Source organism: Helianthus annuus, chromosome 11, assembly GCF_002127325.2.
Source record: "Helianthus annuus cultivar XRQ/B chromosome 11, HanXRQr2.0-SUNRISE, whole genome shotgun sequence".
Classification (NCBI taxonomy): domain Eukaryota; kingdom Viridiplantae; phylum Streptophyta; class Magnoliopsida; order Asterales; family Asteraceae; genus Helianthus; species Helianthus annuus.
The window spans coordinates 10,002,715-10,017,344 of record NC_035443.2 but is presented as its reverse complement, the minus strand read 5'-3'; the positions used below and the strand labels follow the sequence as shown (position 1 = coordinate 10,017,344).

General features: G+C 35.7%; 2 protein-coding genes across 2 annotated transcripts; one reads left to right on the top strand and one right to left on the bottom strand.

The window, feature by feature from the left end:
- The first annotated feature begins 191 nt into the window (after positions 1 to 191).
- Positions 192 to 11,625, top strand: LOC110889525 (26S proteasome non-ATPase regulatory subunit 2 homolog A). The gene is made up of 23 exons (XM_022137071.2): positions 192 to 437; positions 508 to 608; positions 1,638 to 1,758; positions 1,834 to 1,893; positions 2,115 to 2,182; positions 2,798 to 2,840; positions 2,963 to 3,028; positions 3,137 to 3,175; positions 3,251 to 3,333; positions 3,449 to 3,563; positions 4,452 to 4,526; positions 4,742 to 4,900; positions 5,489 to 5,596; positions 5,682 to 5,786; positions 6,363 to 6,503; positions 6,591 to 6,695; positions 7,607 to 7,828; positions 8,437 to 8,766; positions 9,320 to 9,493; positions 9,582 to 9,667; positions 9,764 to 9,872; positions 10,822 to 11,000; positions 11,094 to 11,625. The coding sequence occupies exons 1-23, from the start codon at positions 324 to 326 to the stop codon at positions 11,167 to 11,169; spliced, it is 2,679 nt and encodes an 892-aa protein (XP_021992763.1). The 5' UTR covers positions 192 to 323; the 3' UTR covers positions 11,170 to 11,625.
- Positions 11,626 to 12,164: 539 nt separating this feature from the next.
- On the bottom strand, positions 12,165 to 14,006 carry LOC110887729. Its single transcript, XM_022135301.2, has 2 exons — positions 13,238 to 14,006; positions 12,165 to 13,124 (listed from the first exon to the last, which is right to left on the bottom strand). Exons 1-2 carry the CDS (start codon positions 13,737 to 13,739, stop codon positions 12,295 to 12,297), a joined length of 1,332 nt encoding a protein of 443 aa, XP_021990993.2. The 5' UTR covers positions 13,740 to 14,006; the 3' UTR covers positions 12,165 to 12,294.
- Positions 14,007 to 14,630: the final 624 nt, after the last annotated feature.

Genomic DNA, 14,630 nt, shown 5'->3' with positions numbered 1-14,630 from the left:
TTATTTTCCCTTATGTGATCTAAATTACATCTTTCTATCATCCATCAATGTTTCACGACTATTTTTTTATTGGTTTTACGGTTCCGTTGTTACATACAGGTGCTAAAAACAATTTAACCCCACTTGAAATTTTGAGTTTTTTAAACTCACTTGCTAGAAAAAAAAAAAAAAAAAACAAAAAACAAAAAATCAGGTTTGCTTGGAGAGAAGGAAAATTCAAGGGTTCTACTCAACACCCCTTTCTTCACCAATTCGTGCATATCAATCTTATTCCGTCAATTCTCATCAAGATTTCGAGTTCTTGATCCATTAACCATCCACTCATGGGTTCGGAACCAAACAATACCGCTAGCGGCAGTGAAAACCCCAAGGAGGAGACCACTTCGAAGGCCCCTAAAGATCCAAAGACGAAAGATGACAAGAAAGACGAAGATCTCGTAAGTATTCAGTTGTTTTTGTTAAGTATTTAGGTTAAACGTTACTGATTATTGTGTTCTGGTGTGATAGTCAGAGGAGGATTTGGCATTGAAACAGCAATTGGAGCTGTATGTTGAAAGAGCTCAGGATGCTGATCTAGGGTTGCAGAAGGTTGCTCTTGAGAGCATGAGGTACTGATTTTTTTTTATTATTATTTTTTTTAATGAAAAGGATGCTAATAATGTGTTATTTTGAATGCTTGTTGTTTTTGGGTAAATAGAAGCATAGTAGTCAATAGCCTCTGTAGCGTATAGGTCTAGGCTCGCTGTTAGGGTTGTAGCGATAAGAGCCATATTTTTTTGTTCTTTTTCATATAAATAAATAACAATTAAATATACCTATAAAATAGCTGGATTTTAGTTTTTTTTTTGTTAAATATGCACGTATTAATCGGCCTTTGTCTTTAATTGCTGAGTGTTATGTGCCTTATGTCCAAGGCTTGATGCAAAACTACTATCGAGCCGGGGGTCTCACTGGAAGCAGCCTCACTATTCCTATGGGGTAGAGGTAAGGCCGTCTACATCTTACCCTCCTCAGTCCCTACATTAGCTTTGCTATTGGTGGGATTTACCGAGTTCGATGATGATGATGTTAAATATAATATACATATAGTTTTTTTAGGCCGCTATTTATCGATATTCGCTATGTAGCATATAGATTTGTCGCTATTCACCATTAACAACTATGGACAGAAGGAAATTGGGTTACAGGAATTGTGGTTATGGGAACTAGGGTTAGAAGATGATACTTACCGAAGTTTGATCTTCATTGTATGTTTTTAGGCTAGGTAGTGTTTCGTGGAATGTGATGGAATCGGAATTGAATATTAAAGAATTCCTTTGAAACCCCATAATGTGTGTGGTTAGTACAATTATCAATGGAATTGGAATGTAAAATGTGTAAAATGACATAACTACCTAGTCTCCAGAAAGGAGGTGGACAGGCGATTTCGATTCAATTCTAGCTCCTTTTGTTGAAACGAACGATAAGGAATGGAATCTACGTTCCATTTCCATTCATAATTCTTTCCATTTTGTGAAACGAACACTATTCCAAATCCACCGAAGTATTCTCAATGCTTGTTAGTTTTGGCTAAGCGGAATGAAACTAGGGTTACAGATAATAAATACTGAAGTTTGATCTTCATTATATGTTTTTAGGCAAGAAATTAGGACTTCAACAAGTTCTATGACTTCAGTCCCAAAGCCACTGAAGTTTTTGCGTCCGCATTATGGAACTTTGAAATCGTATTATGAGACGATGCCAGATTCAGAGTTAAAGGTATTTCTTTCATTTTGTTAGCTGTTACCATATGTTTTTGTCAATCTTTTTTATTGGCTTTCATTTTGGGTGCAGAAATTGCTTGCGGATATACTATCGGTTTTGGCTTTGACAATGTCTGCAGAGGGTGATAGGGTAAGAAAGTCATGTGCATATAAATATTTACATTTTGATGTTTTCCACAACGTGTTTAAACGCGTTGCGCTGATTGGTTTAGCGTGTGTTATATAATTTCGTATTTTTCAAGGAGTTTTTTTATCGGTTGGCATATGGTGAATGTATTCATTACACTGTAATTATAAATTATCATATGTTGTTAAGTATTGTGTTTTGCTATTGACGTTTTGCACGTTCAGGAGAGTTTGAAGTATCGATTGTTGGGTTCTGAAGGTGATATTGGTTCGTGGGGTCATGAGTATGTCAGGTAATCAGTTTGTTATCTTTTGGTTTCATAACCTGATGATCGCTTCATTAGTTACAACCATAGTTATTAAAGGCGCTAGGTGCACTCAAGGCGCATAGGTCTTGCCTGCGTCCTAGGAGCAAAGCGCAAAAAAAGCGAGGGCCTGAGAAAAATAAAGCGCATAATGAAAAAAAAATATATATTATGTATTAGAAAATGAGTACTATTCTTTAAATAATATAACCAAAATCTATTATATAACACTATATATATCATTTATTTAGTACGAAAAGTTCTAAAATATTAGTGTAGAAAAGTAGTTTTCCTTGGGTAAAAGAAGAAATCTGGCTAGAATCTTGTCGGAATTTAGAGAATTTGGCCGGAAACTCTCCGGAATCTAGGAATCTCACCGGAATGTGCGCCTAAACCATCACCTGGAGAATTAAAGCGCAATTTCTTCGACTTAAAGCGCAACTGACTCGCCTCGCCTGAAAAATGGGCCTAGGCGCAAGAGGCGATGGCTTTTAACAACTATGGTTACAACTGCAAAAAGAATCGAAAGGCTCATCCATATGCATGATTACACAATTTTTTCTACGTGATTAGTTGGTCTGATTACTGATTGTGTCATTGTAGAAATCTGGCTGGTGAAATTTCACAAGAGTATTCGAAAAGAGTGGTACTATTTTCTATCTCAAACAACCTTATCTCTTCACTATGATTTTCAGATGTAGTTATTTTGTTTTTTATGTGACGTTACAACGTTACGTATATGTTATTTTATACTTTGTGCCAATTCAGAATGAGGAAGCAAACGTAGATGATCTAATAGAGCTTGTGGAACAAATTGTTGCTATTCACATGAAGGTATTTGTATCGAGTTCCAATTTTGTTGTCGTTTTTTCACCTATTATTCTTTATGTTAGTTTCTTATCTGAATATTACCTGTTTCCATCTCTTATATCTGCATTGCAGCATAATGCGGAACCCGAGGCTGTAGATCTCCTGATGGAGGTATTCTGCTTCACGATTTTCAATGTAGTGTCTAAAATGTTGAATATGAATAATATTTACTCCGAATAAATTCAGGTTGAATTTCTTGATCGACTGGTGAAGCATACTGACAAAGCAAATTACAAAAGAACTTCTCTGTACCTAAAAAGTTCAGCGAGGTTAATTATCTTCTCAGAATTGCTTACAATTTTATTTTCTATACGTGTGCTTGTCACGCGTTATATGCTTATGTGCTGTGTATGGGTGTTCATTTTTTTTTACAAAAATGTGTAGATACCTTCCTGGACCGGATGACATGTCAGTTCTGGATATTGCGTACACCATCTACAGCAAGTTTGAAGAATATCCAAGTGCACTTCAGATTGCACTCTATCTCGACAACATGCAGGTTTACATTTCATGGTTATTTGTATATCTTTTTCCTTGATATATGATGTATAACCATATGATGTATATATCTTTGGACGAAAAGTAATTTTAGTTGCTTGAAGTTCATTTAGGGTAAATGCGATGATTTTCATTAGGGCTGTAAATGAACCGAACGTTCAGTGAACAGTTCGTGAACCGTTCGGCGGGAAGTTCGTTTATGTTCGTTCATTTTCATTTAATAAACGAACGAACATGAACAAGAAATTTTGTTCGATTAGTTAAATGAACGATCATGAACAGAGGTCTCGTTCGTTCGATTGTGTTCGTGAACGTTCAGTAAGGTGTTCGTGAACATTTGTTGATTTGCATTCGTTTATGTTCGTATGTTTGTGTTTTAATCGAAGATCTTTGTACTTTCTTATATTTTATTTGTACGTTTTATTTTATTTTATTACCCAAACAATTAAACTAGGAAACCCACTTTCACCTTGTTTATGCATCATTTCCCTTTCATTTCTCATTATTTACATCGGCGAATACGATCGACCTCCGTTCCACAATAAGGGATTCAAGTTCGAGTGCTACTCTCTGGGCCATCTATCTTTATCCTTCGTCGCGTTCACCAAATTTATTTGTGTTCGTTTGTGTTCATGAACCGTTCGCGAACACGCTCATTTCCTTAATGAACGAACACGAACATAAAATCTCGTTCGGTAAGTGTTCATGAACCGTTCGTGAACACTTTTATTTCCTTAACGAACAAACACGAACAAGGCCTTGTTCGTGTTCGTTCGGTTCGTTTACAGCCCTAATTTTCATTATAAGATGATTACTAGTTGTGTTTTTTTTTTCTTTTTTTATGCATTTGGTTTGCGTTCTGATATGTCATTGGATGTTTCTTCGGCAGCATGTGAAGAAGGTTTTCACTTCTTGTCCGGATCTATTGCGAAAGAAGCAATTTTGCTACATTCTTGCTCGACAAGTAAGTATTAATCATCATAAGCTGTTTTTTTAATAACTTGTATTTGTTAATCTTTTATGTGTTGCTTTATTCGCAAGGCCTCAAATGATTTTTAAATATCTTTGTCTTGAGTTATTAGTCAGCATTTTGATGAAGGGGTGTTTTGCGTTTTTTACAAGGTGGAAAAAAAAAAAACTTTTCGGTGCTGTAAGTTCTAAAGTTGTGATGTTGTGTAGGGTATAAGTTTTGAGGTTGATGAAGAAATGTGTGCTGATGATGAAGACAGAGAGGCCTTGCAAGAAATTATCAACAATACTAAATTAAGTGAAGGCTATCTTACCCTTGCCCGAGATATTGAAGTCATGGAGCCTAAATCTCCTGAAGATATTTATAAGGTTTGAACCATGAATCATTTATTATCAATCATAACTTAATAAGGGGAAAGTTCTTGTTCAAATAATCTTAACATACTAAACATACAAATTGAAGGAAAACTCAAAAAGACAAGGTGGCATTTTTGTAATTATCAATAACTATCAAAGTTACTCTACAAATATACCTAAAAAAAACCTAACCCCCCCCCCCCCTCTCTCTAAAATGCTAAAAACTAAACCCCCCAAAAAATCTAAAAAATAAAAAAAAACACACAAAATTATTTTATTTTATTTTTTTAACATTTTTTATTAAAAAATCGCTACTTTTAGTAGCAGCAAAAAATTTTTTTTTTTTTTTGCTAACAAAATGTAGCGATTTTTTATAAAAAATATTAAAAAAAATTGTGTTTTTTAGGTATTTTTGGTTGAGTTCACATTTGTATAGTAACTTTGATAGTTGGTGGTAATTACAAAAATGTCACCTTGTCTTTTTGAGTTTTCCTTCAATTTGTATGTTTAGTATGTTAAGATTATTTGTATTTGATCTTTTGCCAACTTAATAAATAACAATTAACATTGCTCTGATAAATATTTTGTTTCTTTTATCAGGCGCATTTACTTGATGGTCGGGCAAGTGCTGGTGCTAGTGTTGATTCGGCCAGGCAAAACCTGGCAGCAACGTTTGTAAATGCGTTCGTGAATGCCGGTTTTGGCCAGGTCGGTTATTTATCTAACTACTTATATTATATTATTATTCTATTTTGTGTCGGTGTTCATAGTGATTTGTTTTTCTCCTTTTAAGGATAAATTAATGACGGTTTCATCAGACTCTTCTGGCGGAGGTTCATTGGGAAACTGGCTGTTTAAAAACAAAGAACACGGCAAAACCAGTGCTGCTGCAAGTTTGGTATGTAAAAGCCATTCTGATTCTCTTAACTTCATGTTCACACTATTTATATTTGTATAACACTATTTTGCCAAAATCAGATATTAAATACTCCAAACCCCCCCCCCCCCCCCCCCCCCCAAGGTATTTTACAAATATGATTTTGTTATAAAAAAACAATTGATATTATCACACGGAAAATTTAAATAATATTATAATTTATGAAACAATTGATATATCCATCAACAATACACATATTCAACCGTGTGATAAGATTATAATATTATTACATTCATCAACGGTATTACACTCTTTATAAGATTATAGTTTATATTTCCTCAACCCGTGTGATAAAATTCATGAATTTTGAATGTATAAGATTATAATATTATTACATTTTTAATTGTTTGATAATGATTATATAGAAGTTTATAATTAACATTTTTTCGATATTCAACCCATGTAATACACGGATTTATAACACCTATAAATTAAGATAACAGTCATTCTAAACTTTTTTGATATTTAACCCGTGTAATGCACGGGTATATAAGCTAGTAATGATATAAACTTTTATTTTTGTTTGTACCATCTTAGGGAATGATCAATCTTTGGGATGTTGACACCGGGCTTGCTCAACTCGACAAGTATTTCCATAGCAATGATAATCATGTCACAGCTGGTGCATTATTAGGAGTAGGTATTGTAAACTGCGGTATCAAGAACGACTGTGATCCCGTGAGTAGCAAACTGCTGACATTTTATATATTAAAGCAAATCGGCTATGATCATCTGTTTGATATCTCGTTTTTTTGTTCTTTTCAGGCGTTAGCACTTCTTGCTGATTATCTGGATAAAGAAGATTCTTATACTAGAATTGGTGCCATCACTGGCCTCGGTTTTGCATACGCGGGCACACAGAATGAACAGGTTATCTTTTCCTTTGGTTTCCAACTAGGGTCGTAGTCACCCGCGCGTTGCGCCGGGATGCAAGTGGAATTCGCTACATATCGCACACCATGACAACCGATGTTAAAATTCATAAAATTAAACAAAATGATATCTAAATGTGTTGATGTTATTTGCGTCGTAGCTCGCTTTACACATCAAAATAATAAAAAAACGATGAAACAATAAGGTAAATAACAAAGGTAAACGTAAAAGAAAACACGATAGGAACAAACCGATGCACTCATTATAGCAAACGAAAAAAAAAGTTAAAAAATATTTTCAATAATGTATATATGTTTGACCTTCTGAGTAGGGATAAGCATTTGGTACTGGGTACCGAACTGGTACCGTGCTGGTACTGGTACCGAATTTTCCGTACCGAATTATTTTTGGTACCGAATCGGTACTCACTTTTTGGCGTTTTCGAACCGGTACTTTCGGTACGTTACCGGTATTTTATCGAATTTTGCCTTCAAATACCGGTACCGTACCGAATATTTTCGGTACCGGTACCGAGCTCATCCCTACTTTTAAGGCAATTATAGATTCTGGGAGGCAATTCTGTCCAAAAGGGTATCTGCGCATGCTCAGTTCGTTAAAATTTCGAAAGTTAAAATCGGTTTTGCCATACCGGTATTTGTTTAAAAAACTAAACTAAAAAAAGGATCAAGTTAACAAAGCCTCTCACTAAACTAAAAAAATAAATACATAAATAAATAAATAGTAGCTCTAGTTAGCAAGCCTCCAAGGTTTATGTTAGCATAGTGGCACTATTCAACTTTCTTTCTTTTTATATGGAAATAATTGCGTTTTCTCTGAACATGCTGTAATTTGTTTGTTACAGTTTTTCTTTTTGAATATTTAAAGTTAGTTTTTGTTATTTTTTACAGATTCGAGACAAACTCACTCCCATTCTTGGAGACCCGAAAGCATCGCTAGATGTCATTGCTTTCACAGCAATTGCACTAGGTTTAGTGTATGTTGGTTCTTGTAACGAGGAGGTTGCTCAAGCCATAATCTTTGCACTTATGGACAGAAGTGAGTCGGACTTAGGGGAACCACTCACCCGACTGTTACCTCTCGGTTTAGGTCTTCTTTACCTTGGGAAGCAGGTAAAATAAAGGGGCAATTTCATATATACCCCTACAAACTTGCAAAATATCATATATACCCATACAAAGTAGTTGAATTATCATATATATACCCAATTCATTAAAAACAATTTAATAAATGATAATTTTATCCTTTTTTTTCTAAAACTTTGAGATCTCATATATGACCTTTAACTTCAAATATTATATTTACTCATTTTACTCATTTCTAGCTTAATTTATTTAGCTTAAATTTTATATATGGAGAATACTATTGTTTATGGGAAACAAAATAAATAAATAAAAATGGGTAAAAATAAATTTAAGCTTAAAATTTGTTGTATAAAAATATGAAGTTAAAAGATGAGCATATATGAAAACTTGAAGTAAAAAAAATAAGGGTAAAATGATTATTTATTAGATTGTTTTTAATAAATTGGGTATATTTGATATTTTAACTAATTTGTAAGGGCATATATGATATTCTTAGTTTTTGTTGGGTACATATGAAAATTTTCAAGTTTGTAAGGGTATATATGAAATTAATCCTAAAATAAATGCAAGTGGTCAAGTATTTGTGGTGATACCATAACACGTGGTAAACTTAAAATTTGTTTTTTTTTATACAGGATAGTGTGGAAGCTACTGCCGAGGTGTCAAAGACGTTCAATGAAAAGATCAGAAAGTATTGTGATATGACCTTGCTATCTTGTGCGTATGCTGGAACTGGCAACGTTTTGAAGGTTCAACATTTTCTCGGTCAATGTGCCCAGCACCTTGAGAAGGGTGAAACATTTCAGGGTCCAGCCGTGTTGGGTATAGCCATGGTAGCAATGGCTGAGGAACTAGGTCTCGATATGGCAATCCGTTCGTTAGAGCATCTTTTACAGTACGGGGAACAAAATATCAGAAAGGCAGTTCCGTTGGCTCTTGGTCTACTCTGCATATCAAATCCGAAGGTGAGATTTAAATGACCACATCTAGTTCGTTGTATGTGAATGTTCATAAATATCATAATAACTAGCAAAATTCTTCGCGCGTTGCGGCGGGATTCGGTTGGTAACGATTCGGGTAATTACGGTATCGATATGTGTTTTACATTGATAAAAAACAAAAAAAAGGAAAAAAAAAAAACAAAAAAATAAAGTTGTGACATACGCAGAAGAATATCAACATGTGTTATACATCGACTGAAACTATAAAATCAAATATTGGTAATGGTTCCGAAAGTACCGATACCGGTACTGGTACTGATGTTTGGTCGGAATCGACGTGTTACCGGTACGGTACCAGTTCACTTCATCACGTTAAAGAAAAAAAATCAATTAAATTTGGCGCGTTCATAGGTAAAAATAAGCACGTTGCAACACAAGTCGATGATAATTATAGAAAATAAACTTATAATAAAAGTTAAAATTAAAAAGTTACTGTAGCTTGATAGTGAAAGACGCTACACTAACAAACATTTTTTTTTAATATTATTGATAACGTATGCTGTATTGTGTTGATTAGGTACATGTTATGGATACACTGAGTCGACTCAGTCATGATGCCGATACAGAAGTTGCTATGGCAGCAGTTATCTCGTTGGGGTTAATAGGTGCAGGAACTAATAACGCTAGAATCGCCGGCATGCTTAGAAATCTTTCAAGTTATTATTACAAAGAAGCCAATCTTCTCTTCTGTGTAAATCTCTCTTTGATAGTAATCAACAAATCGCAAATTAATGACAGCATTATTTTGTATTTATATTTACTATTTACTATTATTACAGGTGCGCATTGCTCAAGGTTTTGTACATATGGGGAAGGGTCTGTTGACTCTTTCTCCTTACCACTCGGAGCGATTCTTACTATCCCCGTAAGTATTACAGTTCTTATCCTAATTTATAGAAGATGAATCGTTATTATGTATATGAAAAGTACCTTGTGTGGTTTTTTTTTTTTTTTTTTGCAGGACTGCGCTGGCTGGACTTGTAGTATTACTGCATGCGTGTCTTGATATGAAAGCTATAATCTTGGGAAAATACCACTATGTTCTCTACTTTGTAGTTCTGGCCATGCAGGTTTGTATTGTTGGCATTATGTATTGGTCTCGTAGAGCCGAATCGCAAAAACAGTTTTGCCTTCTATTCCTCCTAATTTTCATAAATAATTATTTTTTAAAGAATGATTAAAAAACTATATTGCTATAGTCTTAATCTATGAAGCACGGGGATGGCATATTGCATCGAGTACCTGTCCCGGGGACGGCTCGGGGACGGAAACGTGTAGGGGAAGGCTCGGGGACTTCTACAAAACCGTACCCGATATTGGGTACTTCCAAAACAGAGTATCGGGGACGTTTTCTAAAATATTTAGGGTTTTAACCCTTTTAACTTCCAAATACATAAGGTTGGCCTTTATAATTATATATGCTACGTCGGCCTTTTATAAATATATATGTAAAGATGTGGGATGTGGGTGGAGATGCTTTTGATTCAATGGAAGATGTTGGGTTTTTGGAGGTTTCCGGTCTTTCGCTAGATGAACCGGAATTTGAAAACGTTTTGATTATTGATAATTAATTACCTATGGTTGATGTGGTGTTTTTGGAGTTTAATATATTTTTATTTTTGGGACTTTGTTTAATATATTTTTATTTTTTAATATTTTTTTTGCCGTACGCGTATCTTGTATTTTTGAGTTTTGCCGTTCCCTATACCCGTATCGTCCCCGTACCCCAGTCTCGTACCCGTATCCATGCTACGTAGGTCTTAATTTAATTTTGAAACCAAGTGATATAGGAGGTCATATGTTTTGGATTATTCTTAGAGTGACTTTTGATCTTGGGTAATTCGACCCGTATTTAGTTTTACTCATTTAACCCATCAAACCGTCAAAAGGCAAAATTTAACCCAAATTGTCCCGTTTGTCCGTAAATGGCATGACTTGCCACCTCTCTTCATCTCTTGCACTATCTTCTATTTTGTCTTTCGAAAAACCGGAAAACACTAATTTGTGATTGCTTAACAGCCTAGAATGTTGCTGACTGTGGATGAAAATCTGAAACCTCTGGCGGTACCAGTGCGGGTGGGTCAAGCTGTGGATGTTGTGGGCCAGGCGGGCCGGCCCAAGACCATCACTGGTTTCCAGACCCATTCCACTCCTGTCCTCTTGGCTGCTGGGGATAGGGCTGAACTTGCAACAGAGAAGTACTACATCTTTTCATTGCTTTATCTATTTTTTTATCGTAAAGCATTTTTTTTTCTTTTTTATAAATATTTTATGGCTGGTATTCTATGCAGGTATATTCCCCTCTCTCCTATTCTTGAAGGATTTGTTATTTTGAAAGAGAACCCAGATTACAGGGAAGAGGCGTAGACACATTGATCAATATATGGTTGAGAAGACAGGGTTTGGCGGATATCTGAAGTAACATGCTGCAATTGGACCCGAGTGTGACGATGACGAAGTACTATGACCCGGGCTTAAGTTTTGAAGGTCTTTTTTCTGACATGTCGGATGCTTTTGGTTTATGTTCGGATTATGTTTAATGATGTTAAAATAGGTTCGCGCTTTGTTCATGAAGTAATGACGGTTATGCCATGTGACATGTCATGAGCTTGTAGACAACCCAAATTTCAACAAAGTGGATGATGTTAAAATGGGTTCGCGCTTTGATATTAACTCGTGCTACTCTAGATTTCATTGTGGACAGTCGATGATTCTTGATCTGTCATCTTTATAGACGAGCAAGTCATACTTCACGCCCATAGAGTTATCGTCATGCATGGATTTGTGTTCCCATTCCATAGAGAATGATACAAGTTGATAAAACTGTAACTTCTCTTTGTAATTATGCTCTCTAACCCAATTGTTCAAATAAGTCTACATAAGAGTTCCACTCTTAAACTGATGGCACATGATAGTCTGTTGGGTCTTTCCCAATAATTTGATCATTTGATCTTCTGTGTTGCTTTATTTTCAAAATGCATCATTGTTTGATCAAAGAAAGACTAGCGATACTGCGATAGAAGACACCTAGATCGACCTTTTTTTTTAAATAATGGACCCCCCTTCTTGGATGCGACGATGAGTAGAAGTTTCGATCTAATGTGAAATTGCTAAATTCGGTCAAATTTGGGTCGTGCCCTATGCACCATTCACATTGAGCTAATCAGTGATAGGTTGGTTAGTTAAATCAGTTTGTCTAACATATTGGCCTATTAGACCATGCGTAATGGTGTAACATTATAATGCCCCCACCATGGGGCGTTTTGCGCCATGTGTCAGCCCAGTCAGCAAGGGGCATTATACCATAAAATGGTGTAGTGGGGCATTATTCAGATAATGCCCATGCAATCATTTCCCAATTATTTTTTTTAAACTTTAAATACTTTATTAAATAAAAAAAATACAATACTACAAATAAAAAACATAAAATCCGGTTAAATAAAAAAAATACTACAAATAAAAAAATTAAAATCCGAATTTAAAAAAAAAAGACTAGTTTTCATCTTCGCTTTCTTCCTCTCCCTCCGGTGGTACATACCGAACCGACCATGCGTGGTGTAGTAAATCAACCATTAACTGGGAATGGTACGGTTCGTAACGCAACTCTCGCGCATTATTCACTCTTTCTTCCATTGACGCCTGCGGATGCTCTTCTTGAACGGCTTCTGGCACATAATTCTGGCATATTGCCTTTCCTTCGTCTTCCAAAATCATGTTGTGCATGATTATACACGCGTACATAGCATCTCTCATTTTTTGCTTGCTCCATGCACGACAAGGATTTCTCAAATAATGCCAGTGTTGTTTAAGAACCCCAAAGCATCTCTCAATGTCTTTTCGTGAAGACTCTTGAACCTTTTTAAAATATGCTCTTTTTTCATCAATAGGATCACTATACGTCTTCACGAAAATCGAATACCTAGGATATATTCCGTCGCTCAAATAATACCCATGAGGGTAGTAGTTTCCATTTGCGTAAAACGACGCTTTAGGAGCTTTGCCAGAAATCCACTCCTCTAACAGCGGAGATTGTTCAAAAACATTAATATCATTGCATGACCCGACCACGCCAAAGTAAGCCGACCAAACCCAAAGGTCCTGTGAAGCAACCGCCTGAAGAATAATAGTGGGTCCTTTTTGGTCACCACGTGTGTGTTGGCCTCGCCATGCAGTCGGGCAGTTATCCCAACGCCAATGCATGCAATCTATGCTCCCGATCATACCAGGCAAACCATGCTCGGCATTATGTACCTCGTAGATCTTTTGAAGGTCGTCCCATGTGGGCGTTCTAAGATAACGCGCACCGTACACATCAATTATACCTTTATAAAAAAAATAGTCACAAAAAAAAATTATAGAAATTGTAAACATAGACAAAAAAAATAAAAGTATACTCGATGTTAAAAAAATAAATTGTAAAGTATAGGAATTTTACCGCGACAAAAATGCTCCAAGCTATCTCTCGTTGTTTTCTCCCCCATTTTTAGATACTCGTCATTGATGTCGGTAGTGTTTCCATAAGCAAGGATTCGTAACGCCGAGGTACACTTTTGGATACCGGTAAATCCAAGTTCCCCTCTCGCATCCGCTTTTTGTTTAAAAAAATCGTAGTTGGCTTCCAAGTCGTGGACTATACGTAGAAATAACCGCTTACTCATTCGGAAACGACGTCTAAACATTTCGTTCGAATATGTCGGCTCCTCATCAAAATAATCTTTCATCAAACGATCATGTGCCCCGCGTCGGTCTCGTTCAATATAACCTCTTTTACCTTTTTTGGCTTGGGGGCGACCACAATGCTCGGCATATCTCATCGCTAGTTTACAAGCACCCGTAACCGCCTCTTGCTCAACCTCCTCATCGGTTGAACCATCGCCATCCGCAAAAAACTCGTGGTAACAATAGTTTAGCATGGAGGAAGAACTAGGAGAATCCATCAAGTTTTTATAAAATGCTTGTATTTTTTAGAGAGTTTTTGTGATTTTTTTGGTTGAAAATGGTTGAGTGTATATATATATATATAGGGGGAAATGAAATAAAAAAAAAAATAAAATAAAAACTAGCCGTTAAAAACTAGCCGTTTGGATTGGCCCATTCAACATTGTTCAGCGTTTTTATAACCACGCCGGGAACATTTTTTTTCAAAAAAAAACGCCCGGAAACGCCCCATGTAATGGGGTTTCCGGCGTTATCGAGCGTTTTTTTTGAATTTTTTTTATAAACAACGCCCCGTTACGGGGGGTCTTAGAGTTCCACTCTAAAACTAATCAACATGTCATTTCATTCGACCTTCTGCATTGCCTTATTTATTTTTGCGACACATCATCGTATGATCGTAAGAAGAATTTCGAATAAGACACATGGAACAGCCTTTTTTTTTACATTGGATCCCCTTCTTGAATGCAACAACGAGTCCAAATGTTTTATCTTTTTTCGGAGATGACAGTAAATCAACTGGTTGGACTTGTTTATTTTTGTGACACTTCATGTGATGGAAAGAAAACTTTTGTTATAAAGCACATGAATAACTTTAATGAAATGGATCCCCTTTTCTTGGATGCAAAAATTTTGATCTATCAAAGATTGCTAAATTTGGTCAAACTAGGATCATATATGCCCCGTTTGCAAACATATAATGTATATATGTGTAGTCACTTATTGGACAAAAGTGAAATTACACTAATTTTAACGTTATTTTACTAATTTCGTGAAAATAACATTAAAAACGACGGACGGTTAATCATGTATCATGTAGTGGCGTTGATAGCCGAAAGACAAGGGGGTACATGCACCAATTGGTCTTTTTCCCGATTGCTAAGTGTTATGTG

Excerpts from the sequence above, each read along its gene's own strand:
- LOC110889525 (XM_022137071.2), top strand. The coding sequence starts at position 324 with ATGGGTTCGGAACCAAACAATACCGCTAGCGGCAGTGAAAACCCCAAG. Across the intron at positions 3,564-4,451 it reads TCTATCTCGACAACATGCAG|CATGTGAAGAAGGTTTTCAC; the intron begins GTTTACATTTCA and ends TTTCTTCGGCAG. Across the intron at positions 9,873-10,821 it reads TTGTAGTTCTGGCCATGCAG|CCTAGAATGTTGCTGACTGT; the intron begins GTTTGTATTGTT and ends ATTGCTTAACAG.
- LOC110887729 (XM_022135301.2), bottom strand. The coding sequence starts at position 13,739 with ATGGATTCTCCTAGTTCTTCCTCCATGCTAAACTATTGTTACCACGAG. Across the intron at positions 13,125-13,237 it reads CTTGGAGCATTTTTGTCGCG|GTATAATTGATGTGTACGGT; the intron begins GTAAAATTCCTA and ends TTTTTTATAAAG.